The 25,740-nt window shown below is 45.3% G+C and overlaps 1 protein-coding gene across 2 annotated transcripts; it reads right to left on the bottom strand.

Moving 5' to 3' along the window:
• Positions 1-1,099: 1,099 nt before the first annotated feature.
• mvp (major vault protein) lies at positions 1,100-22,195 on the bottom strand. 2 transcript variants are annotated; one of them, XM_024013745.2, is made up of 17 exons: positions 22,088-22,195; positions 19,159-19,328; positions 16,957-17,152; positions 16,510-16,633; positions 12,968-13,099; positions 12,740-12,834; positions 11,661-11,897; positions 11,347-11,472; positions 10,911-11,117; positions 5,057-5,292; positions 4,652-4,849; positions 4,216-4,360; positions 3,830-4,041; positions 3,002-3,118; positions 2,533-2,659; positions 2,147-2,335; positions 1,100-1,807 (listed from the first exon to the last, which is right to left on the bottom strand). In XM_024013745.2, the coding sequence occupies exons 2-17, from the start codon at positions 19,326-19,328 to the stop codon at positions 1,685-1,687; spliced, it is 2,634 nt and encodes an 877-aa protein (XP_023869513.1). In that variant the 5' UTR covers positions 22,088-22,195; the 3' UTR covers positions 1,100-1,684. The 2 variants fall into 2 exon arrangements, with proteins under 2 accessions (XP_023869513.1, XP_023869514.1); XM_024013746.2 differs by having other exon boundaries at positions 10,911-11,114.
• Between the last annotated feature and the right edge of the window lie 3,545 nt (positions 22,196-25,740).

Raw genomic sequence — 25,740 nt, 5'->3', positions numbered from 1 at the left:
CCTGTGCCCGGAGGCGGGTAGAAAGGAGGGGAAGGAGAAGTGCCGCGAGAAGTAGAAGTCGACGCAGCACATGCAATAGGATGCTTTCGCTCGCTTATCTCTCTCGCCCTGCTTTCCTTTATTTTTTTTCTCTCATGCTCTATTTCGCTGATGGGGCAAATAGTATACCAACGCGCCACTTGCGCCGTCCACATACCAATTTAGCTAGTCATACCCCCTCCAGTGTTCCTTTGTCGCTGGTGCACTGACCGACTTATGTTAGCCTATATTTATTCCTATAATCATGTGGTCAATATTGTTGACAGTATTCACCAGCAATTGAAAATACAGCACATGCTTGGCTATTATTTGGTCATGTCTGGCCCAACTTTGCTCATCGCACCTTTTAAGTGGAGATATACAGTACCAGCCAGGCCGAGCCATGAGGGGATACCTTGGTGTTGTATGCTAGCGACGTCCCGTGGACAGAAATTGCAAACACACACACAGCCTAAACATAAAAAATACAATAGAGTTACACAAGGGATCTACCTCGTGTTTATTTTAATGTTATTTAACCTTTCACCCGGCAAGTCGGTTAATAACAAATTGTTATTTACAATGACGGCCTACCACGGCCAAAATCTCCTCTAACCCGGGCCAATTGGGCCAATTGTGTGCAACCCTATGGGACTATTGATCATTGCCGAACCAGGGTCTGTAGTGACGCCTCTAACACTGTGATGCAGTGCCTTAGACCGACTCGCCACTCGGGAGTGTAGGCCAAGTTATAGTGGGTCTGTTTGCTCTTTGGACAAACAAAACATTTGATCACGTTACCAGCTAACGTTATCTTTAGCTAAACCACATTCTGTTCTACGTGGTCATATATGCATTGGGATTGTCGAAAATAGGCTATCAAGTTGAGGGGAAAAAAATCTGTGCTAAAATATCCAGTGGTCTTCTAATAAAAACGTAATCAGTATCAAATCATTGATTAAAGGTGCAATCAGTAAGATTTGTAATGTTGTCCAATGGTCATTTCAATTAATGATATGATACAATTTGAGTCAATAGATTTTTCAAGCTCTGTAATAAATAAGTCAGGCCAAAGCATGTCGCTTAATGGTGTTTTTATTAGTTACTACTGAATAAGCTAAACACATAAGCTGTAGATGAAGAGTTCGATGCATGGTGGTAATTGCAAAAATATGATTTATTCAAATAGATTGAGACACATTATCCATTGTGTGATGTGTGTACAGAAAGAACATGGATACAAACAGAAGAATTGGCACTCATTAATGTTTTGGGGAAAACTCATGCTTTAATTTCTTTGATAAAATGGACCAACAAATGAATGAAAGAAATTTGCATGAAACTCAGACAAGGAAAGATTCCTTACTATCCAGCATTCTGGTTAGTAGAGATATGCAACACATGAGTTGGACAGCACTTTATAGGGCATCAACGACACCAAACAGATGGGTAAAAAAACAAGCATGTAAACCAAGGGAATGTTCACTTGGACGTCTTTAGTCAGACACACAGCTATGTGTACACACACACACACGTCATCCATATCATATCCTTAAATTGTCAGTTACTACATCAGACAAAATGGATAAACAATCAGAAATCCTACATCTGTAGGGGATGTTTTCAGACTGGACATTCTCCTCCTCTTCATATTCTCTTCCTCCTCTCACTGGCCCGGGCTCTTAGATAGAGCTCCCAGAAGGCCGTTGGCTGTGCTGAAGAGGTTGATGGGAGAAGAGCCGTCTGTGATCAGGGTGGACTTCAAACCCAGAGACTGGAGCAGCTTGACCTGGGGGAGGGTAGGGAAGGACAGAAAGCGAGAGAGATGATACATTTACTATGATAATTGTTCCTTTCCGTTATAACTGATTGAATAAGATCCCGTGTTCCAGTTCCAATATCTTAAACGGTATCTTATACACCCTGATAATGTCTTGTCACGCTAATATAGCTCATTTATTTAAATTGAGATTGTGTGGGAGAAAGACAGACCTGCTCTGTGAAACATTACAGAACGATTCTGACCAGAGCAAGAGCTTAAGGATTCTCCAGAAGCCATTTTTGTTCAGACAAAATCTATTGTGTAGCACAAATATGAAGGTGTTATGGTATGTCAGGAGTTATGTACCTGTAGCTCGGGGCCGGCTCTGGCCATCTCCTGCAGGGTGTCGGCGCCAATACTGTCCACCAGCTGTTTAAAGCGGTTGCTCTCTATCTCAGCCAGCTTCTGCTGTTTCTCCACTTCCAAACGATCCATCTCTGACTTATAGTTTAGCTCTTGCTCCCTCGCCTTGGACAGACGGTTCAGCTCGCCCTCCTGCACACACACAATTACAGGTCAGCTACACGTAGTATGTGAACCTTTCAGCATTACACAATGTAGAACACCTTCAAACATTTATCAAACAAAACAGACCCACACACACACAGGCACACACAGGTCAGCAATTACAGGTGAACTACTGGTTGTTTCAGAATTACACAATGTAGAACACACAGCAAGAGGATACATACAGCCTCAATCCTCTGGGCTTCAGCCTTCAGTTTAGCCTCATTGACTGCTGCCTCTCCCTGGATACGGGCTGCCTCTGCTCTGGCCTGGGCCTCTGCCTTGGCTGCCCCTGTACTCTCCACCGCCGCACTGCAACACACAACGACACACTGTTAGCTGGTTAAGGTTGGGAAAACTGATCCTAGAGCTGTACCTTGGGGAAACTTCTTCACCCCAGCGCCACATATCTAACCTCTGCATTCACACAACAGCATTATGTTAGGATCTCTGATCTAAAATCTTATTCGGTACAACTTCACAGTCACACTACTAAGAACAGCATGACGCTAACGCTAGCCTCTTGCCATAACATTTTCCCATCAGCGATGCTAACATGTGTTAGCGTTATGCTAATGCTATCCCCCTGCCATTACATTTCCCATAAGCGATGCTAACATTCGTTAGTGTTAGCGGCACAGCATTAATGGTCACCTGAGGGCCTCCAGCTCCAACAGCCCTTTCCTGGTCTTCTCTGCCTCCGCCTGGTCTGTGATCCTCTGCCTCTCCAGACGGCCACGTGCCTCCTGCTCGAGACGCTCTGCCTCATGGCTGCAGGGAGGGAGGGGAGAGAGAAGTTAACGCTTGCAAAAACAACCCAATCTGAAAATGAACAGTGTGTGTCTGTCTGCTGGCAGGTAGCCTAGAAATTGAGTGGGTTGGCCAGTAATCAAAAGGTCACTAGTTCGAATCCCTTAGCCGAACTAGGTGAAAAATCTGTCAATGTGCCCTTAAGCAAGGCACTTAACACTAATTGCTCCTGTAAGTGTGTGTGCACGAGCGTGTTTGTCAATGACATATGGACAAAGCCATCGATCACGTGACACCATTCATTCCTGTGTGAAGGCGCATTGAAGCCAAATTAAGTCTTAAGATGGCGTCTCATGGAGACATAACATGTGCAGCTTGAGCTACTCCAAGAAGTGAGTTGCAGGCTAGCTCAGTGGTGCCAACTTTCGTTAAATAACTACAGTTGAAGGCAGACAGGTGTATTGCAGGCTGCCATTAGCAAACAAATTATTCTTATAACTTCTATAATGAGATTTTAAAATAAATTAGTTCAAGTAAATATATCTAGTGTATTAGAAGTCATGATTGTCTTCAAATTTTGTATACAAAGATAGACATTTTTCCATTCACTATAATGGGGGGGATCCTGTTTTATGCTAACAATTCCTGCAGTACCACGGTCGGCCTTGAACTTCGATGGCTTCAGAGGGGGAAATCCCCCCCCCGTGTGTGTGCGTGCGTCTTGTGTCCTACCGTGCGGCAGCCTCCTGGGAGTTGGTGGTGATCTCGATGGCCAGCTGGACACTCTTCTGCAAGGAGTCTCTGGTCCTCTGGTCCACCGGCTCCACTGACTGGATGTCAACACTGCTGATGACCAGACTGTTCTGGTGGAAGCGCAGGCTTGGACGCACTGCCAGCTTGTCATCAAAGCCAAACACAGAGGAGCAGATGATCCGGTTGGAGTTCTGTAGAGTGGAGGGGGTTAAAGTAGAGGTTAAAGCATGGGGTGTTATTGTTGTCTTACGTTTTCCATAGGCCTACCTAAACTACAAACGCTAAGGGCTGGAGGCCATGTAGAATTAAAAAGTGCGTTGAAAAGGCAGAACAGTGCAGATTTAGATGACAGGTGTGGGAAGGACCTTGTGAAAGTCGTCAAACTGCACGGAGGCGACGGCTCCTCTGACGCGGGAGGCGATGGCTTTACAGGCATCCCCCACAAAGTCTGGCACCGAGAACAGAGCCGCAGCCTGGGACGGGTCCGCAGGAGACTTCAGGTCAAAGTGCCTGAGAGAGAGAGAGAGAGAGAGAGAGAGANAGAGAGAGAGAGAGAGAGAGAGAGAGAGAGAGAGAGAGAGAGAGAGAGAGAGAGAGAGAGTGATATGAAATACATCAGCTGGCCTACAGACTGAGAGAGACAGAGACAGAGACAGAGACAGAGACAGAGAGAGAGAGAGATATGAAATACATCAGCTGGCCTACAGACTAGACTAGGGAGACAGAGAAACAGACCAAATCGCAGAGGATTCTCAAGCACAAACACATACGCCCCTCCCTCCCTCCACCCACAAACCCTACCAGTTGTAGCTGAGCTGCAGCTGCAGGCGTGCGTGGTCGGCCGTCTCTATGGTGATGATGTCAGTGAAGAAGTCCGGCCCCAGCAGCAGACACACAGCCTTGATGACATTGGTCCTCTTGGGCTTGTCCCCCGACAGGGAAAGCACGGTGAACTGCTCATCAGGACCCAGCATTACCATCTCTGGCCCTAACACCACCCTGAGAGAGGGGAGGAGGGGATGGGAAGAGAGAGGGAGGGCGAAAGGGAAAAGTTTACACTAGGGGCCCAATGTTGCTCTGGTGAAAAGAGTGCACTATATAGGGAATAGGGTGCCATTTGGAAAGCAGGCTAGTTTTATGGGTTGTTTCTGGACAGGGCCAGTGTCATTGTCCCTCCACGTCCGTCTGCCTGTCAGCCATATTTACCTGGCCCTTTTCTCCCTATAGTCATAGACCTGCACAGCAGCGTTGTGGGGAACCCTGTAGGACACCACCTCGGTCTTGTCCCGGGCCTTCATCTCCACTTCCTTTCTGCGGTCAGAGCGGTCAGCCAGGGGTTCCTTTGTGGAGGTCAGGAGGGTCTCAACATTCTGAGGCAGATTCTTCGCCCACAGCTCCTCGTCCTGCGTCAGCATGTAAGTGTGGCCAATCACAGCACGGACCTAGAGCCAGGTAGCCAATGGGGGAGAGGGAGGGTGAGAGGTGGGTGGGGATTTAAGGTTGTTAAATAACAGGTGAATGGATTCCCTGGATCATTTGAATCAGGTGTTTTAGCGTATGTCCCAAATGGCCCCCCTACAGTACATGGTGCACTACTTTTGACCGGAGTCCTGTGGGCCCTGGTAAATCGTGCACTATATCATAGGTGCCTGAGCAATGGAGCAGGTGCAATCCCACTTTTATACCAGAAAAGTATCCATGTCATTTTCAATGATTAGTCATGTTTTTTAGCTAGTCTATATTAAAATACATGTCTGTTTTATATAATAATTAAAGCTGCAATATGTAACTTTTTGGGCGACCCGGCAAAAGTGGGAGTTATAGATAGATCGGTCATTCTCACTGAAAGCAAGTCTAAGAAGCGTAAATCTGTTCTGTGTGCTATTTCTACGCTTCCTATTAATTTTTGCATCTTTGACTTTCGGTTTTGTAAAACAGCTTCAAAAACAGAAAAATCTAATCTTTTTGGTTACTGAAAAGATATTTCACAGTGGTTTAGATAATAATGCTTGTTTTGCCAAACAAAAATTAGGAGACCTATTAGAATTTTAGCAACCAATGGAGCGATTTCTACATATTGCACCTTTAACAGATTGCATTTTGCACACGCTCCACGTCACCTCAAGATGAATGTTTTGCCCACTGGAAAGTTTTGGTTCAGTGCCATTAGAAAGCACTAGTTGCACCACTGGTGTTTAAAATGAAAAAAGGTACCTGCAAAATAAAATGGCGTATCCATTTCGTTGTGCCGTTACAAATGTATCATCGTTTCATGTCCGATGCACTCAGTCAGTGTTGTTACATATCATTTGAGAGGTGTGCACCAGTTCATGTTGCCTGTAAGAACCATGGTGAGCACAGGCATGTCTGATTAGGCTTCGCTGGCTTTCTCATCCAATGGGTTTCGAGAAGGAGAGAGGACGCAAGGCGTATGCAATTGAGATTCTCCCACTGACTCAAAGTAACCTTCCACCAGCCGAAAAAAGATTGCACCTTTGCAGAAAACTGCATGTCCGGTGGCTCGCAAATGAGCAGTTTACAAGAAGATACTGAGAAATAATCAGTAAGCCTAATATTACATGATTAAATCTGAAATAATTTCTCCAAGCTGTTTAGAGGCATTTAACACCATTCTGCATTTGCATCATATATTTTCCCAACATTAAAATCAGTTAAAATGTTGTTTTCATTCAGTTACAAAAGTAACAGCCCTGACTGAGCCCCATATGCGAGCGGACCGCAGCCGCTTCGCAGTTATGTGGCCAAGCTGTCTGTACGCTCAAAATGGAAAAAAGCACAGGATTTTTGTAGCTCGATGAAACAGTTCTGCTTTGCTTTGTATGGAATAATCGTCCAAATAAACAATTTCTACCCTCACTGCATCAAATACACTACATGACCAAAAGTCTGTGGACACCTGCTAGTTGAACATCTCATTGCAAAATCATGGGCATTAATATGGAGTTGGTCCCCCGTTTGCTGTTATAACAGCCTCCACTCTTCTGGGAAGGCTTTCCACTAGATGTTGAAACATTGCTGCGGGGACTTGCTTCCATTCAGCCACGAGCATTATTGAGGTCAGGCACTGATGTTGGGCGATTAGGCCTGGCTCGCAGTCGGCGTTCCTATTTATCCCAAAGGTGTTCGGTGGATTTGAGGTCAGTCAAGTTCTTCCACACCGATCTCGACAAACCATTTATGTATGGACCTCGCTTTGTGCACGGGGCATTGTCATGCTGAAACAGGAAAGGGCCTTCCCCAAACTGTTGCCACAGAGTTGGAAGCCCAGAATCATCTAGAATGAGATTGTATGCGGTGGCGTTGTTCTATTTTAATCTGTTAAACGACTATAAAATAGGTGTGTCTTGACTGTGATAAGGGCTCGGGAAATAAGAGCATCTTTGTCTGCTAAATTAACCAAAAAAAGGCTATGCCATTGAACAGCCACAGGCTTCTACAAGCAAGCGCAACTGCTGAGGCTACTGCCTTTTGAAGATTGTGTTCCAAAATATAATATAACCAGTTGATATATTACGGTTTCAATAAATTAATCTTAAAATGGATGTTTAAATTTTTTTTTTTTTGACTGAATACTGTATATGGGGCAATTTAGCCATTAGGATTGGTTATCTGTAATGTTATGATAAATTAGCCATTGTTGCGCACTGTTGGCATATAGATATATGCACACTTTTTTTTCCTGGCCTTGTTTAAAAATAATCTCAAATAATTTGAGTACTCGAGTTCAATATAATTTCTTGTGGCAGAACCGAATAAATAGTTGTATTCTGTTCATATGGATTCCCCTTTTGCAGAAACAGTGTGGAATTGCAGGAAATGGTAAAAATAAAATATGAGTTTGACAGTCAGGTGCCCAAGCAAAAATGTTGTACTTGGCGTACACCATACTATAAATATGCATGTTTCTCGTTATAAAATCAGACCGGTCGTAAAACTCGTGCGTGCGTGAACAAGCATTAAAACTCAGCCTGGAAAACGCCCTCCGTTCAACCTTTAATGTTGAAAATAACGCCCGTTATTTACAATATAAATTGGAATTAAGCCATGGCAGTTTCTAAAAGAGCAATGGCAACTAGGATCACATTTCTGTAGCGGTGTGGGCAGAATGTTTTGATATTTTGCAGACCTTTTCAAATTAAACATGCATGCTGCCTATGGTGAATGCCTGTCTGTGCATTCAGCAAGATTGATTGTATATTCGAAACAATTTAAAAGTACGCTAAACGCAAAACACTTGATGACCAATAAATGATTATGTTTCTAGGTCCTGCCATGGTATAGACTCTGAGATTAATAGGAAACGATGCCGTGCTCATATAGCACAGCAATAGCCTATCCATAGGCATATTGTCAAATATTTTACATAAGTTACTGGTATATTTACTGTGTTGGCAGAAAGTTAATATTTTGCAGTAATTTATATACGGTTGAAGTCGGAAATGTACATACACCTTAGCCAAATACATTTAAACTGAGTTTCACAATTCCTGACATTTAATCCTAGTAAAAATTCCCTGTCTTAGCTCAGTTAAGATCACCACTTTATTTTAAGAATGTGAAATGTCAGAATAATAGTAGAAGGAATGATTTATTTCATTTCTTTCATCACATTCCCAGTGGGTCAGAAGTTTATATACACTCAATTAGTATTTGGTAGCATTGCCTTTAAATAGTTTAACTTGGGTCAAACGTTTTGGGAAGCCATCCACAAGCTTCCCAAAATAAATTGGGTGAATTTTGGCCAAATCCTCCTGACAGAGCTGGTGTAACGGAGTCAGGTTTGTAGGCTTCCTTGCTCGCACACGCTTTTTCAGTTCTGCCCACATTTTCTATAGGATTGAGGTCAGGGCTTTGTGAAGTGCACCAGTCCCTCCTGCAGCAAAGCACCCCCACAACATGATGCTGCCACCCCCGTGCTTCACGGTTGGGATGGTGTTCTTTGGCTCGCAAGCATCCCCCTTTTTCCTCCAAACATAACGATGGTCCTTAAGGGCAAACAGTACCTATTTTTGTTTCATCAGTCCAGAAGACATTTCTCCAAAAAGTATCTTGTATCTTGGTCCGCATGTGCAGTTGCAAACCGTGTGGATATAGATACTTTTCTACCGGTTTCCTCCAGCATCTTCACAGGGTCTTTTGCTGTTGTTCTGGGATTGATTTGCACTTTTCACACCAAAGTATGTTCATCTCTAGGAGAGAGAACGCATCTTCTTCCTGAGCGGTATGACAGCTGCGTGGTCCCATGGTGTTTATACTTGCGTACTATTGTTTGTACAGATGAACGTGGTACCTTCAAGCGTTTGTAAATTGCTCCCAAGGATGAACCAGACTTGTGGAGGTCTTCATTTTTTTCTCTGAGGTCTTGGCTGATTTCGTTTGATTTTCCCACGATGTCAAGCAGAGGCACTGAGTTTGAAGGTAGGCCTTGAAATAGCCGATCAGAAGCTTCTAAAGCCATGACAATTTTCTGGAACTTTTCAAGTTGTTTAAAGGCACAATCAACTTAGTGTATGTAAACTTCTGACCCACTGGAATTGTGATACAGTGAATTATAAGTGAAATAATCTGTCTGTAAACAATTGTTGGAAAAATGACTTGTGTCATGCACAAAGTAGATGTCCTAACCGACTTGCCAAAACTATAGTTTGTTAACAAGAAATTTTTGGAGTGGTTGAAAAACAAGTTTTAATGACTCCAACCTAAGTGTATGTAAACTTCGACTACAACTGTAGGTTGGCATTTTTTGAGTTGGACTGGAAGCAGCCCTGCAGAATGGTCACTAGCTGGCAAAGCCAGTCATAAAATCTGATTTTAATCCTAACTCTAACCTTAACCACACTGCTAACCCCAATATCTTAAATTTAAGACCAAAAAGTACATTTTTGTTTTAATGAATTTGAACAATAGTCAATTTTGATTATGCAGCTGACCCATCTAGCGGAAACTACTCAGTTCTGCTTCCAGGGCCAGACTCATTACAAAATGTCAACCTGCGTAATTTACACTGTATCTGGCAAAGGACGGTGTCAAAATTGTTGTGGACCTGTCAGCAGAACGTTTGAATTCAACAATGTTTCGCATCGACTTTTCCCCAACCTAAAACATGGACTGTCCGCAAATTCTGAAACGTTGTCTACGCCTGGCTACTAAAACAAAAATGCAATTACAGAAGCATACAGTAGGCCTACTTCAAAATATAAGCGGTTTACCTGTTCAATTTGACTCTATATTATAAACCGTGGTGCCTATGGGATTGCAAAACTTGATAAACATATAGGCTATATCTAATTTACTAGGTCCAATTAAGTGAGAGATGCGCACAGTAATTTGTTGTATGGCTACATCGGGAATATGAACTCAGCACAGTCAGAAAATATGAGTAATTTATTCTGCAATGGTTATGAAGATAAAATAAAAGGATTTCTAGGTCTTAATTATTTTAGATTAAAAAAAAAATTAAAAATCGAATGATTTTTGCTCTTCTCACTAACGGCATATGGCTGAATTCTTGTTTGTGCTTTCCTGCTTTTAATTTTCATCATATCCCACATTTGCACAAAATAGCCTACTCACTTGCAGTACAATATTTCAACCACTAGCAGATGTGCATATGCATGGTCTAAAGTTTGCGGGGAGGTGAGCACAGTCTCACATCAAGATTTTTAAAATATAAAATGCCAACTTTTGTGAAAATATGAGCACGCACATGTCGGGGTGTATTATGTACATACACACAGTTTATAAATGAGGCCCCTGGTCCCCAAGACATGGAGGGATACTGTCCACTAGGGGCAATGTGAGCGCATATTACCATCTAGTTAAACTGTGAGCAACGGCTCTGAAGGTGGTCGGTTCAAACCCAGTGCTAGGCACATTTCAAACCTTAACCAGTCTGAATTAATGTGAAAAACGTACTGTCATGTTCAGTTTAACCCTATCCCAAACCTTATCTGGCAAAATGATTGCCTAAACTTAACGGTCAAGTTGCCATTGGGGACGTAGCCCCTGTCTTCAAACATTCTGCTGGGTAAAAACTCACCTTTCCTGTTTTGATGTCTCGGACATAGATCCCTTCATTCTCGTCCAATGGGATGGCCTGTCGCCGTAGCATCACCTCCACGGCCACCGGGGGGACGTACTCGATTGGTCCCCGTAGCATCCAGCGGTCACCGGGGCGACGTTGGACTCCACCCCTCCGAGAGAGCTTGGCCCTCTCCTCCTCCCCCTCATCCTCCTCTTCCTCCTGCTAGCAGAGAGGAGAGGAGGGAGAGAGAGAAGGGACAGAGAGATAAGGAGAGGGAGGGAAAGTGAGAGAGAAAGAGTGAGACAGTGTGAAAGGACCGAATGTACATTGAATGGATTGTGTACCAGCCAAACCAGACAGTCCTGTTTAGGATTGTCGTTGTATTTGACTAAGGTCCATTTGTTTCCCCTCCCATCTGCATTTAAATTCTTCCACCCTTCCCTCACCTCACCTCCTGTGTATCGTTGAAGGCCTCTACGGCCCTCAGCACCAGGCCCTCCTCCTCAGAGAGAATATAGACGTCCTGGATGCCCTCCTCTAAGTGCTCCCCGGGCTGCAGGAAGAACGAACGCTCACCCTGAGAGAGGAGAGAGAGCAGTGTTAAATTAGAGCTCATTGGGGAAGTGACTAAAAGCTACAAAGGCGAATGAATGAACAAACAGAAGTCACCGAACTTCCTCACCAGTGTGTAAAACACCAATGAGTGACTCAACAAACAATTGACCAAACAAAGGAGTGAAACACAGAGCTCTCTTTCAGTCTCACCTTGACCACCCTCTTCTGACCCAGCTGTGGTTTACCGTCTGGTCCCACCGGGTCCAGGATCACACAGTACTGACGGCTGCTCAGCGTGGTCACGTTGACCACTCCCACCACTTCCTCGGCAACAGACGGGATGTGTGCCTCCCGCTCCGCCATGGTAACGAGCCACTCTTCCCCAGTGCGCCGGTCCCGCCCCCCGGCGTCACGGAATGGCCGTATTGCTCGCACATGCAGTGCTTTCTGAGAGTGAAAAAAACAACAAATTAGTTTAGGCAGGTCCTAAGAAACATCATAAGACTAATAAAATGTATTTTCAAAAGAATAGAAGAGCATATGGAGTTTAATTAGGCCTATGTTACGGGTCAGTGCGGCCATGGCTGTGCCATTCAAATCAATAGTCCGTTGTTTTGTTTATTAAAACAGACAAGACACACCTATCCAGTCAGACATATTTTATAGTAAGAATATAACAGAATAAAATACAAATAACATTTTTCCCACAGGGATGTGTGGAACTGCTGTAACAATAATTTTTTATCCACATTTCAGCCCTTTCCTAACCTCACTCCACCTCGTTAGGAAGAAGACATAGGATCTTATCGTCATCATGATACCGATATAAAATAATACCAATCCTATCTTCAAAAGCATGCGAGTGTCATATTCATATTTCACAACCTCCGCGGGCGGGTTTTTGGAGTGGGCTATATGCAAGCAAAACAATAGGCCTACTCTTGATTTAGGCTACATTATTGCATGCTCAGTGGCGACCCATCATTCAGGACTGCCCCACCCGTTTGAGCCCCCCATTCTGGCATTAATACAAAGAGATATAGGAGAGAGAAGGAAGGTGAGTGATATGTCAAAGAGAGGGAGAGAAAGAAGGAGGGTGGGTGGGGAAGTAAATGGTGACGAGAGAGGAGGAGTGCTTGGTAAAGAGAGGGAGAGAGTGAAGGAGGGAGGGGAGGGAAAGGTAGAGGGAGAGAGAAGCGAGGGAGTAAGTGATAGCTAAAGTGTAAGAGAGAAGGAGGGAGGTGGGGAGTTCTGGATAAAGTGAGGGCGAGAGAGGAGAGAGGTGTTACCTTGTCAGTGAGGATGAAAGCGTTAACGATGTCGAGGACCTCCTCATGAGCCCCTGGTAGATACGCCCCCACCTTTCTCACCTGCCACTCCTCACCTGGACACACAGGGAATCACTCAACTAGTTAGGTGTGTGCGCACGTCTGTGTATGATAGCGATACAACATCTGCTACTTTTGTGTACATACATTATATGTACAAAAAATATATAAAATGTACAAGTGTCTCACCAGTGACCCTGCGGACTCCGCTCCTGTCCACTCCCTCCTTGCGCGCTCGGAGGCGAATGGCCTGGTTCTCTCTGATCACCGTGGCCTTGATGGTTTCCAGCACCGCCCACTCCTTCCTGGGGATGTACGTCCCTATGGGGGGGGGGGGGGGGGGGGGGGGTTAGGGGTCAGGGGTTAAAGAAGCATTATTAGGCAACCAGTGTCACGACTTCCGCCGAAGTCGGTTTCCTCTCCTTGTTCGGGCGGCGTTCGACGGTCGACGTCACCGGTCTTCTAGCCATCGCCGATCCACCTTTCATTTTCCATTTGTTTTGTCTTGTTTTCCCACACCTGGTTTACATTCCCTCATTACTTGTCTTGTATATAACCCTCTGTTCCCCCCATGTCTGTGTGTGCAATTGTTTGTTGTTACGTGATTGTGCACTTCTGACTGGTTTGCGACGGGTTCTTTGAACCCATATTTTGTTGTTCTGGATGCCGTTGGTCTTGCATATTAAACTGCTCCGGTTATTTCCCAGTTCTGCTATCCTGCGTCTGACTTCCCTGCAACCAGTCACGCACCTCTTACAGAATTCCACACCTGAATATGGAGTCAGCAGAAGCAGGTGCCCCTGGTATAGGGGTCGAGGAGGGCGACCCGGAGCACGAGGCGATGCTCCACCATCTCGGCGCCGCCATGGACTGAGTCTTCCAAACCATGGACCGCTGGGAGAGACAGGGAGTTCCTCTAGCACCTCCACTACTCGCCCCCCCCCCCCGCACCCGGTCCCAGTGGGATTCGTCTCGTCCTTCCCCAGGAGTACAATGGGACGGCTGCACGCTGCCAGGGTTTCCTGTTGCAGCTGGATCTTTACCTGGCAACGGTCCACCCGGCTCCTTCGGGCCGTGAGAGGGTTTCCGCCCTCGTCTCGTGCCTCTCGGGGAAAGCCCTGGAGTGGGCCAACGCCGTGTGGGGAGAAGGAGATGCGGCGCTGGACCATTGAGGATTTCACCCTCCGCTTCCGGGCAGTCTTCGAAACATATGTCTCCGAATCCCTGCATCAGGGGTTCATTCGGTCCTCCTCGAGTTTCTTTTTTGGGAAGAAAAAGGAGGTCTGCGCCCGTGTATTGACTATCGAGGCCTAAACCAGGTCACTGTGAGGTACAGTTACCCGCTACCTCTCATAGCCACAGCGATTGAGTCAATGCACGGGGCGCACTTCTTCATCAAACTAGATCTCAGGAGCGCTTACAACCTGGTGCGTATCCAGGAGGGAGACGAGTGGAAGACGGCGTTCAGTACTACTTTAGGGCATTATGAGTACCTCGTCATGCCGTACGGGTTGATGAATACTCCATCAGTCTTCCAAGCCTTTGTAGACGAGATTTTCAGGGACCTGCATGGGCAGGGTGTAGTGGTGTATATTGATGACATTCTGATATACTCCGCTGCACACGCCGAGCATGTGTCCCTGGTGCGCAGGGTGCTTGGTCGACTGTTGGAGCATGACCTGTACGTCAAGGTTGAGAAATGCCTGTTCTTCCAGCAGTCCGTCTCCTTCCTAGGGTACCGCATTTCCACCTCAGGGGTGGAGATGGAGAGTGACCGCATTTCAGCCGTGCGTAATTGGCCGACTCCCACCACGGTAAAGGAGGTGCAGCGGTTTCTAGGGTTTGCCCATTACTACCGGAGGTTTATCCGGGGTTTTGGTCAGGTAGCGGCTCCCATTACCTCACTGCTGAAGGGGGGCCCGGTACGTTTGCAGTGGTCGGCTGAGGCGGACAGGGCTTTTGGTCACCTGAGGGCTCTGTTTACCTCAGCTCCCGTGCTGGCCCATCCGGATCCCTCTTTGGCGTTCATAGTGGAGGTGGACGCGTCCGAGGCTGGGAAAGGAGCCGTGCTCTCTCAGCGCTCTGGTACACCACCGAAGCTCCGCCCCGGTTCCTTCTTCTCGAGGAAGCTCAGCCCGGCGGAGCGAAACTATGACGTGGGGGACCGGGAGCTGTTGGCTGTTGTCAAGGCTTTGAAGGCGTGGAGACATTGGCTTGAGGGGGCTAAACATCCTTTTCTCATCTGGACTGACCACCGCAATCTGGAGTACATCCGGCCAGCGAGGAGACTGAACCCTCGCCAGGCAAGGTGGGCCATGTTTTTCACCCTTTCTTACATACCAGGTTCCCAGAATGTGAAGGCAGACGCAGTGTCCCGGCTGTAGGACACTGAGGAGCGGCCCATGGATCCCATCCCCATACTCCCGGCCTCCTGCCTGGTGGCGCCGGTAGTGTGGGAGCTGGACGCGGACATTGAGCAGGCATTAGGTGCAGAGCCCACTCCCTTACAGTGTCCCTCTGGGCGTCTGTACGTTCCGTCTTCTGTCCGTGACCGGCTGATCTATTGGGCCCACACGTCACCCAGAGGGGTCCGCGGTTTGTGGGGCCTTTTAAAGTCCTGAGGAGACTGAACGAGGTGTGTTACAGGTTACAGATGCCCCCCGATTACCCCTCATTCCACGTGTCTCTCAGGCCGGTGGTGGCTGGTCCGCTCCAGGAGTCTGAGGTGCGGGAGGTTCCTCCGCCCCCTCTGGACATCGAGGGGGCCCCAGCATACACCGTTCGCTCCATACTGGATTCGAGGCGTCGGGCGAGGGGCCTTCAGTACCTCGTGGAGTTGGGAGGGGTACGGTCCGGAGGATAGATGCTGGGTTCCGGTGGAGGACATGTTGGACCCTTCAATGCTGCGGGATTTCCACCGTCTCCGTCCGGATCGCCCTGCACCTCGACCTCCGGGTCGTCCCCGAGGCCGGTCGGCGCGCGTCAAGAGGGGGTATTGTCACGACTTCCGCCGAAGTCGGTTCCTCTCCTTGTTCGGGTGGCGTTCGGCGGTCGACGTCACCGGTCTTCTAGCCATCGCCGATCCACCTTTCATTTTCCATTTGTTTTGTCTTGTTTTCCCACACACCTGGTTTACATTCCCTCATTACTTGTCATGTATATAACCCTCTGTTCCCCCCATGTCTGTGTGTGGAATTGTTTGTTGTTCAGTGATTGTGCACTTTGACTGGTTCGCGACGGGTTCTTGTACCCATATTTTGTTGTTCTGGATGCCGTTGGTCTTGCATATTAAACTGCTACGGATATTTCCCAGTTCTGCTCTCCTGCGTCTGACTTCCCTGCAACCAGTCACACACCTCTTACAACCAGGCTGTGTTTGGAATCGGGTACTACATACTGTTTGGAATGTACTACGTTTCTTGCATACTACTTGTTATTTTTTACTTGACTTTGATTATATTGATATTTGTACTGCACTGTCAAGAGGGAGCTTGCAATAAAGTATTTCACTGCACCTTTTATACCTGCTGTAAACTGTGCACGTGATGAATAAAATTGGATTTGACTTCAGCCAGTCAAATGAGAAACAAATTGAAAGAGCACTAGCCATCTCATTAAAACGATGCTCTGATTTGGTCAACAAAAATATGCATTTATCAATATCAATATGAACGTGTGTAAGGACCCAAGGAAAGTTGTAATTGATGTGTTAGGAGTTGAACCCAACTCACCTGGCCCTTCAAACAGCCACTCATCTCCGGCAACCCTCTTCTCTCCTCCCACGTCCTCAAAGTCCAGCAAAGCCTGCAGGCGCAGAGCAGTGTCTGGGTAGACGATCTGCAGTGCTGTCACGTTCTGGGAGTGGGTGGGGATAGAGATAAAAAATAAAAATAAAATTGCTTTAACTCTCCAAACTTCTAATGCCTAGGCTTTAACTCTGCAGGCTAACACAGTTGTGGCAAGCAGGAGAACAGGGCTAGCACCCAGGTCCCAGACAGTTATATTATCTATCCAAGTGAATGCCTAAGCTTTAGCTAAATGTGATCATAATGGAGGGGTTTCAGTGAACCACACTTGTGTGCTGAGCAACCTCTGCTCGGACACCTGAAGACTTGCATTAGCACCCTGCACTGCTAACACCTAGGCTTTAGCGCTGACGTCTAACAGACAGACAGTACCTGCTGGATCTCCTCGCCGGGGTAGAGGGGGAAAGGGTCCTGGGTGAGCCGGATCTCCAGGTCAGCATGGCGAAGCTTGGCTTGTCCCGATTGGTCGAAGAGCACCTGTCCGTTGTCGTCGCGAGCGACGGGGTTGAGCACCACGCAGTAGTGGCGAGGAGGGACCATGGTCATTCGCGTGGGGGAGAACAGCACTCTGGGAAGGAGGGGACAATACAGTCACCTAATGACTGACACACTAATCTACACCGATACTGTACATCAAATTGTATGTTACATGCGCCCGAATACAACAGGTGTAGACCATACAGTGAAATGCTTACTTACAGCCCTTAACCAACAATGTTTTAAGAAAAATAGGTGTTAAGTAAAAAAATAGATATGTAAAAGAATTACAAATAATTAAACAGTAAAATAACAGTAGCGAGGCTATATACAGGGGGTACCGGTACAGAGTCAATGTGCGGGGGCACCGGTATTGAGGTAATATGTACATGTAGGTAGAGTTAAAGTGACTATGTATAGATAATAAACAGAGTAGCAGCAGCGGAAAAGGGGGGGATGCAAATAGTCTGGGAAGCCATTTGATTAGCTGTTCAGGAGTCTTATGTCTTGGGGGGGTAGAAGCTGTTTAGAAGCCTCTTGGACCTAGACTTGGCGCTCCGGTACCGCTTGCCGTGTGGTAGCAGAGAGAACAGTCTATGACTAGGGGGGCTGGAGTCTTTGACAATGTTTAGGGCCTTCCTCTGACACCCCCTGGTATAGAGGTCCTGGATGGCAGGAAGCTTGGCCCCAGTGATGTACTGGGCGGTACGCACTATCCTCTGTAGTGCCTTGCGGTCGGAGGCCAAGCAGTTGCTATACCAGGTAGTGATGCAATCAGTCAGAATGCTCTTGATGGTACAGCTGTAGAACTTAGGGATTTGATGACAGATGCCAAATCTTTTCAGTCTCCTAAGGGGGAATAGGCTCTGTCGTGCCCTTTTCATGACTCTTAGTGTGTTTTGACCATGACAGTTTGTTGGTGATGTGGACACCAAGGAATTTGAAGCTCTCAACCTGCTCCACTACAGCCCCAGATGAGAATGGGGGCGTGCTCGGTCCTCCTTTTCCTGTAGTCCACAATCATCTCCTTTGTCTTGATCACATTGAGGGAGAGGTTGTTATCCTGGCACTACATGGCCAGGTCTCTGATCTCCTCCCTCTAGGCTGTCTCATCGTTGTCGGTGAACAGGCCTACCTACCATCGGCAAACTTAATGATGGTGATGGAGTTGTGCCTGGCCATGCAGTCATGAGTGAACAGGGAGTAAAGGAGAGGCCCCCGTGTTGAGGATCAGCGTGGCAGATGTGTTGTTACCTGCCCTTACCACCTGGGGGGCGGCACGTCAGGAAGTCCAGGATCCAGTTACAGAGGGAGGTGTTTAGTCCCAGGGTCCATAGCTTAGTGATGAGCTTTGAGGGTACTATAATGTTGAACGCTGAGCTGTAGTCAATGAACATAGATGTTCCTTTTGTCCAAGTGTGAAAGGGCAGTGTGGAGTGCAATAAAGATTGCATCATCTGTGGATCTGTTGGGGCGGTATGCAAATTGGAGTGGGTCTTGGGTTTCTGGGATAATGGTGTTGTGAGCCATGACCAGCCTTTCAAAGCACTTCACGACTACAGAAGTGAGTACTACGAGTCGGTAGTCATTTAGGCAGGTTACCTTAGTGTTCTTGGGCACAGGGACTATGGTGGTCTGCTTGAAACATGTGTGTATTACACACTCAGTTAGAGACAGGTTGAAAATGTCAGTGAAGACATTTGCCAGTTGGTCAGCGCCTGCTCAGAGTACACATCCTGGTAATCCGCCTGGCCCTGCGGCCTTGTGAATGTTGACCTGTTTAAAAGTCTTTCATCGGCTACGGAGAGCGTGATCACACAGTCGTCCAGAACGGAGTGTAAACGTGTTTGTACAAGGCATATGTTGACTAACCTAAACCTGTAAAGAAACACCTAAAAGGTGCCATTAAAAACTTGATATTTGGTAACGTTCGAAGTGTGCTGTCAAATAGTGTGTGATGCTGTAACCACAGAGAGAAACGGCTTGTTTGGCATCAGGAGGCTTAGAAGAAACTGAAAACAACCAATCACACTAGTAATTAGGAAACTACATGCAGACCTTATCAGATAAACACACACACACAAACACACTCCTCACCTCTCATTGTCCTGTCTGATGTAGGTGAGTGGTCCTATCTCCACACGGGCAATATTGGTGTTTTGGTCAAGGACATGGATGTAGTGGTGGGGCGGAATACGGATGATTGACGCATCCACCAGCCCCATAAAGTCCATCCCGCCTCTGCTCCCGCCATTCTTGAATGTCATCTGGAACGGCCGGAGTGGAAAGAGTTAACAGGGGTCTATTCAGTGATGTGAAACGTACCAAAATATAATGAATAGAGCTGACACAATTTCCTATTCTGACAGATAGACAAGATACAGAACAAATATATGATTATCTGAAAAGTGCAGTAATGTTATGTCCTCCAGAACAGACCCCTGAAGTAGCCTGCCCTACTGCCTAAAGGTGACACTGGCCATGTTCGAGAGCCTCAAAACCATGATGTATCATAGGTCAATTGTGACAGACTGACCTACAAATAATATTGCGTAGTTATTTATGATGCAAGGTGATTTGTAGATCAGTCCGTCTCTACCCGCCTTTAAAGTCAGCTGCAATGTCTAACACACCCACTGACCTCCTGACTCATTGTGTGGATCTCAATCTCATCCCCCTCCTCCCCTGACTGTAGCCTTCTTACCGTAAGTGGAATGCACTGACTGCAAGTCCCTCTATATGAGTCTGTTAAATGTCCAAAATGTCTAAATGTTTCTCCCCTTGTTGCCTCTTTTCTTTCAGTGGTTCTGATCTGAAGGTGCTGACCAGGTGAAAGATGATCCCCCATTAGGACATTATCTAGCTCTCCTCTCAAGCAGCTTCTCGCTCTGCCATTTTGTATTTTGAAACACGTGTAAGAAAAGTGTCTTTCAGTCCAGGACAAGGCTTACTGTTACCTGTGCTAAGTGGTGTAATAACTGTCTAAGTACTGAAGTAAAAATACAAGTTGTTTTTTGGGGGTTATCAGATGTGTGTGTGTGTGTGTGGGGGGGGGTATACATTTTTATAATACTTTTACTTCACTACATTCCTAAAGAAAATAATGGACTTCTTACACCATACATTTTGCCCTGACAATTTTTGAATGCTTAACATGCCAGGAAAATTGTCCAATTCACACACTTATCAAGAGAACATCCCTGGTCATCCCTACTGCCTCTGTTCTGACGGATTCACTAGACACATGCTTCGTTTGTAAATGATGTTCGAGTGTGCCCATGGCTATCCAAAAACTAACATTTAAATAAAATGGTCCCGTCTGGTTTGCTTAATATGGAATTTGAAATGATTTATACTTTTACTTAAGTATATTTGAGCAATTACATTTACTTTTGATACTTAAGTATATTTTAAACCAAGTACTTTTAAACTTTTACTCAAGTAGTATTTTACTGGGTGATTTTCACTTTTACTTGAATAATTTTCTATGAAGGTATCTTTATTTTTACTCAAGTATGACAATTGGGTACTTTTTCCACCACTGTCTGCATTTAGGGACTTATTCTTTTTTACTAGAGTGTATGCTATAACTCAAGAGAAAAATATTCCCATTGGACAGTGTCCTATATCGGACATGCTCATACATTTGTGGGAGCGCTCCTGAATTGTGAGAGCAAATACACCTGACAATAACACTACTGAGCAACTGACGCAAACTGGCTGGACCTGGTAATAGTTACACAGAGGGGCTTGACAGAACAAAAGTAAGTACAGGTCTCTTTATACAAGACAAAACTATGGACACTCCCACCATGTACACACATCTGTGTCAAACACATGACAAATCAGTCATACAGACACACACCTTTCAAACTGGCACGCCCAAACTATTGCCATTTCACTGTACATTCCAGTGCCTCCACCCACTCAAGAACTATCAAGCAAGAGGGACAGTACACACACCTCATGTACTATATATATAGCGTGTACATTGAGCTCATGTAGTTATAAGGTGTGCGCTGTGTACTGTACTAGGTGTGAAGGTACAGTAACCATCGTCACCCACACCATCTCACAGAAACAATGCCATCCATGACACCAAAAGCACATATGGTACACAACAAAATGTCAAGTGCTTTAAGCAGCAGTGGACGCATACATTCTGTCCTAATTTCAAATGGCAATGGCCAGTCATGCTTATGGTCTTACACTTATCTGGCATGTGAAGTGTGTTGTCTCCACAGCAACATGTTTTACATTAGAACACAGAGCATTATCAGAGGCAGAAATGCAGATGTAAGTGTGCATGTGTCTCCAAAATAAATCTCCCTTTTCAACTTGGGTAAAATCTAAGCCTGACATTCAACTTCCAAACGGCAGAAGAGTTAGCTTGTCCTACATTGAACACCACAGTGGGAAATAAAATGTTCCAGAATGAGTCAAAGAGCATAACGTTAATCTCTGCTGTTTAGAGGGAGGGTGACTGTAGCCTTAAGATATTGTTGGGAAACCGGTTACTGTGTATCCCTTAAATTGCGGTGACCAGTCAACTCCAAGGAAGGATGACGCATTTTCATTTGGAAGAAAAGTTCTGTTCTAGCCGTTTTATTAGCAACTTTTGAAATGTCTTGAGAGCAGATTCCAAAAGTTCAGAATGTAAGCCTAATGCATTGGACCAAGTTGAGGTGTAAATGTTATTTTTTAAATTGAAAGAGCAATCTGAATAATCTGTTTCACAAACACACGTTGTAGAAGGTTACTTATCCACTACTAGAGCATAACTTTATTTATTTAACTAGGCAAGTCAGTTAAGAACAAATTCTTATTTACAATGACGGCCTACCCCGGCCAAACCCTAACCCCGCGACCCTATGGGACTCACAATCACGGCCGGTTATGATACAGCCCAGGATCGAACCTGGGTCTGTAGTAACACCTCTAGCACTGAGATACAGTGCCTTTGACCGCTGCGCCACTCGGGAGTATGGCTACTAACTAATCTAGAGTAGCTATGCGAGTTTCTTACCTTTGTTGACTAACTGAGCAAATTCTTCACTTCTCCTAGCTTGGCAAACGTCTGTAGTCAGATGGTCAATGCGACTGTTTTTTAACAGCTTTTATTACGCTTTTGTGTGGGTTGGTGGGCGTGCCTGGCTAGGCTATGCAGAAGAGTCGTCACTAGTTACCACAAACACAAAGTCATGAACCCCGCCTATTTCTACAATTTCTCTTCTTTAAAATGTGATTTTAACCTAACCTTAACCACACTGCCAACCTCATGCCCAACACGAACCTCAAATTAAGACCAAAAAGTACTTTTTGTTTTCATGAATTTTTACGATATAGACCATTTTGACTTTGTGGCTGGGCTATCTAGTGGAAACCATGCGGAAGCAATCCCGGAAGAACGATTACGAGTAACGTGATTTACTGGACGACTGCTGTTATGTAGATATTCATAAATGTACTAGATACGCTTGATACTACAATGGGTTTCGTACTATCTAGTTCCTTTGCTCTAGGAGCCTATTGACGCAGTACTGACACATGTTTTTTATAACAAATGCTTCGTTCAAGTGCCAGTCGGAACAAGGAAACGTAGCATGTCCGACTGGTGAACGCGGTACGTGTATAACTTCAAACGGTTAACAAGCCTGAAATATCCGAGTTTCCAAGTTCCGACTGGTACACGAACGCGGCATAACCCTGTGGTAGGCTACCATCGCTCGGTTTCTTTCACGTCATCAGTCGCTTCGAACACAGCACACCGACTGTGTCATTGCATCAATGCTGAATAACATTTTGCACAGCTAGGCAACTATACTGATGCAGGTATCTTTTGCAGACGGTCGCATGCGGTTGGACCCTAGGTTACCTTTTCCCATTGTTATCATACTAACTGTATGTCGTATAACCTAATTAGAGGTCCTGCTCACCTGATGTTCATGGGAGAGGGAAGGGTTAAGGTGTGGTCTTTGCTCCCAAATTTCCCTTAAATATAACTTCCAAATTAAGAAAGACAAGGAAACATAAAATAATCTGGGGGCAAAAATACAATTTTATGTACAATGGTGGATGGTTCTTAAAATAACCTTGGTGTTAGGGGCCTCTTAAAAGAGCCGTTCCACTCCACGGGATGCTGCCATGGGACTTGACCTGCTGGCGATGAGAAGTAGGTGGTCAGCTTCTCTCACCTGGAGTGCCTGTCTAGGGGCGTTGTTGGCCCCTCCCTGGTGACATCAGGTAGGTGACCATTTGGCGTCCCCTTCTCCATTCGGAGCGGCTCCTGGAATGACCTCTGCAGGTCGTTGTGGAGAACTTCACGCAGGCATCGACATTTGAGTGGCTGAGACCAAGCACTCTCCGATACATTCTCCACCGGGCTGCCAGAATCCCAAAGGCGCATTCAAAAACTAACCTTGCTCCGAATAAGGATTTTAAACCAACTTTGGGAAAAGTTATAGTCCAAATGAACATTATATAAAAGTACATCTCATGTCACATAGGGTCTATTAACTAGAGAGCCCTTTAGCTAGCTAGGTATCTAATATCAATCAATTACGGTATCAAAGGGTTTAAAAATCCACTAGAATTTAGCTTACAGGAGACAATCGCCAGGCGTTCAATTGGGCTAATGGACTCCCGGTAGTTGGTATCCATCCGGGCGATCCTGGCTCCAACCATCTGGAGCAGGTGATTGCTTCGGTCCAGACGAAGGTAACTTCTAAATTCCTCTCGAAATTGTCGAAGCTCTTGAATGAGACGGTGGAACTCACCTGCATGCTTTCGGGACTTCAACCATCTCTGGACCCACACAGACATGTGTTTTCCGCGGGGTTGGTCCCAGCCTAACAACGCGATCAATACCACCTTCCTCAACGTTGGTATCATTGTTGGAAGAGCCTACTCTCTGCTATCTTGACTATTTATTATTGCATCTTACTCCAAAACTATGCATTTTGGAGGGGAATTATATTGTAGGCTCTCACAATACATTTTTAGATGTCATCGAATAAATAATATGTATGCACCTTGGCAAATAAATGAATAACATATGTAAAGAAATGGTGCAATCAAAATGTTTTTATAATGTAATTACAGTTTTTACTGGATATGTTTGCAACAAAATTCAACATTCACAATTTGCTACTTTCTGTCAAGTTTACCGTACAATTCGATGCATCTGCACCACACAGAACGGACTGCAAAGCAAACGCAGCATTCCATTGGAAATGAATGTACTTCTGGTGTACCAAAACGCAAGGCACAGTCGGTGTGTTCGAAGCGTAAGGCACTGCACCTCAGTGCTTGAGGCGTCACTACAATCCTTGATTTGATTCCAGGCTGTATCACAACCGACCGTGATTGGAAGTCCCATAGGGCAGCATCCGGGTTAGGATTTGGCCAATGTAGGCCGTCATTGTAAATAAGAACTGACTTGCCTAGTTAAATAAAAAAAATCCAATAAAATCTCAATGTTATCAAAACAAAAGAGCTGCATAAAAAACAATTATTGAAAACACCTAAAAAATATCTAAATATGTAGCAACACATTTACAGGAGGTCTTTGCTTAGGCTGCTACTAGGGTGCCATGGCAACTTTATAATTGTGTGATGATACCAATAATGTATATAAACCCTGGATTGCTAACATGCTGACCAGACCGGACACGTCGCGTGCGCGAGCGTCGCAAAATAAATGTAGAAATTCATGTTATTCAATTATTGCACCCACACTGCTCATGCGCGCTAACGAGCGTCTGCGACGCCAAGGGCTAAAATAGAAGTCATTCCTATTTCTGACGCAGATCGAGCTGAAAGTCCTGCCTCTCCCATCTCCTCATTGGTTTATAGAAGCAGGTACCCACGTGCCATCTCCTCATTGGTTATACCCACGTGGGTGACTGAAAGACAAACTTTGTTGCTGGTTGTCGTGGTAATACAATGAAAGTTTAGATGCGATCACCATATAAATTCAAAGATGAAAAAGCCCGGAAGGAGGAGAGATGACTAGAAACAATTCGGTTGGCCGTTTTATGTGTGGATTAATTGTCGTAGAGGTCCATGTGCATTTTAGGTAAAATAATAAGTCAATGTTTATATCCCAGGACAAATTAGCTAGCAACAGCAAGCTAGCTAAATAGGACAAATTAACGTTAGCTAGCAAGTGCAAGCTAACTAGCTAAATTGCCATACATGTTTAATGCTTTTCGACCTGTCCCCAAATTAATGTCATTGGTTCAGAGTTTGTTTCGATATTTTAACCTGCGTGTCATGATCGCGTTTGGTGTGGGGGGGCAAAATAAATGAATGCACGATAGCGCACGCGCGCAGCCGGTTTGGGTTCCGTGTAATGCTATGTTTTAGCCAATGAGATGCTTTGAAGCCATTGATTGGCCATATTGGCACTCCTCAGAAAAGCAGTCCTCCATAGGAATGAATGGAATTATACAGTATTTCATGTTTAATGGTTCAAGGACATAATTACATGTATTTAAGTATTTTTTGTTGTAGTGGGGACAGTAAAATTTAAAACTTCCAAAGATTATACTTTAAGGAAGAATAAAAAGATTTAGCTCACATAATATAATTTAAAAGTATGCATTGGAATGTAAGAAAATACACGTTGCAAAAGCTAATGTAGACATTAGTAAATCAATTTCGATAGCTTCCAAAATA

Source organism: Salvelinus sp. IW2-2015, linkage group LG20 (assembly GCF_002910315.2).
Source record: "Salvelinus sp. IW2-2015 linkage group LG20, ASM291031v2, whole genome shotgun sequence".
NCBI classification, from domain to species: Eukaryota; Metazoa; Chordata; class Actinopteri; order Salmoniformes; family Salmonidae; genus Salvelinus; species Salvelinus sp. IW2-2015.
The sequence above is the reverse complement of the archived record's forward strand: the minus strand, read 5'-3'. Positions and strand labels throughout refer to the sequence as shown.

Bases quoted from the DNA above. Each gene is read 5' to 3' on its own strand.
- mvp (XM_024013745.2), bottom strand. From the start codon at position 19,328: ATGACATTCAAGAATGGCGGGAGCAGAGGCGGGATGGACTTTATGGGG. The intron at 16,634-16,956 runs GTACTGTCTGTC...ACCCACTCCCAG, and splicing joins CCGGCGAGGAGATCCAGCAG to AACGTGACAGCACTGCAGAT. The intron at 11,118-11,346 runs GTGAGGTGAGGG...CCTCTCTGCTAG, and splicing joins CCTTCAACGATACACAGGAG to CAGGAGGAAGAGGAGGATGA.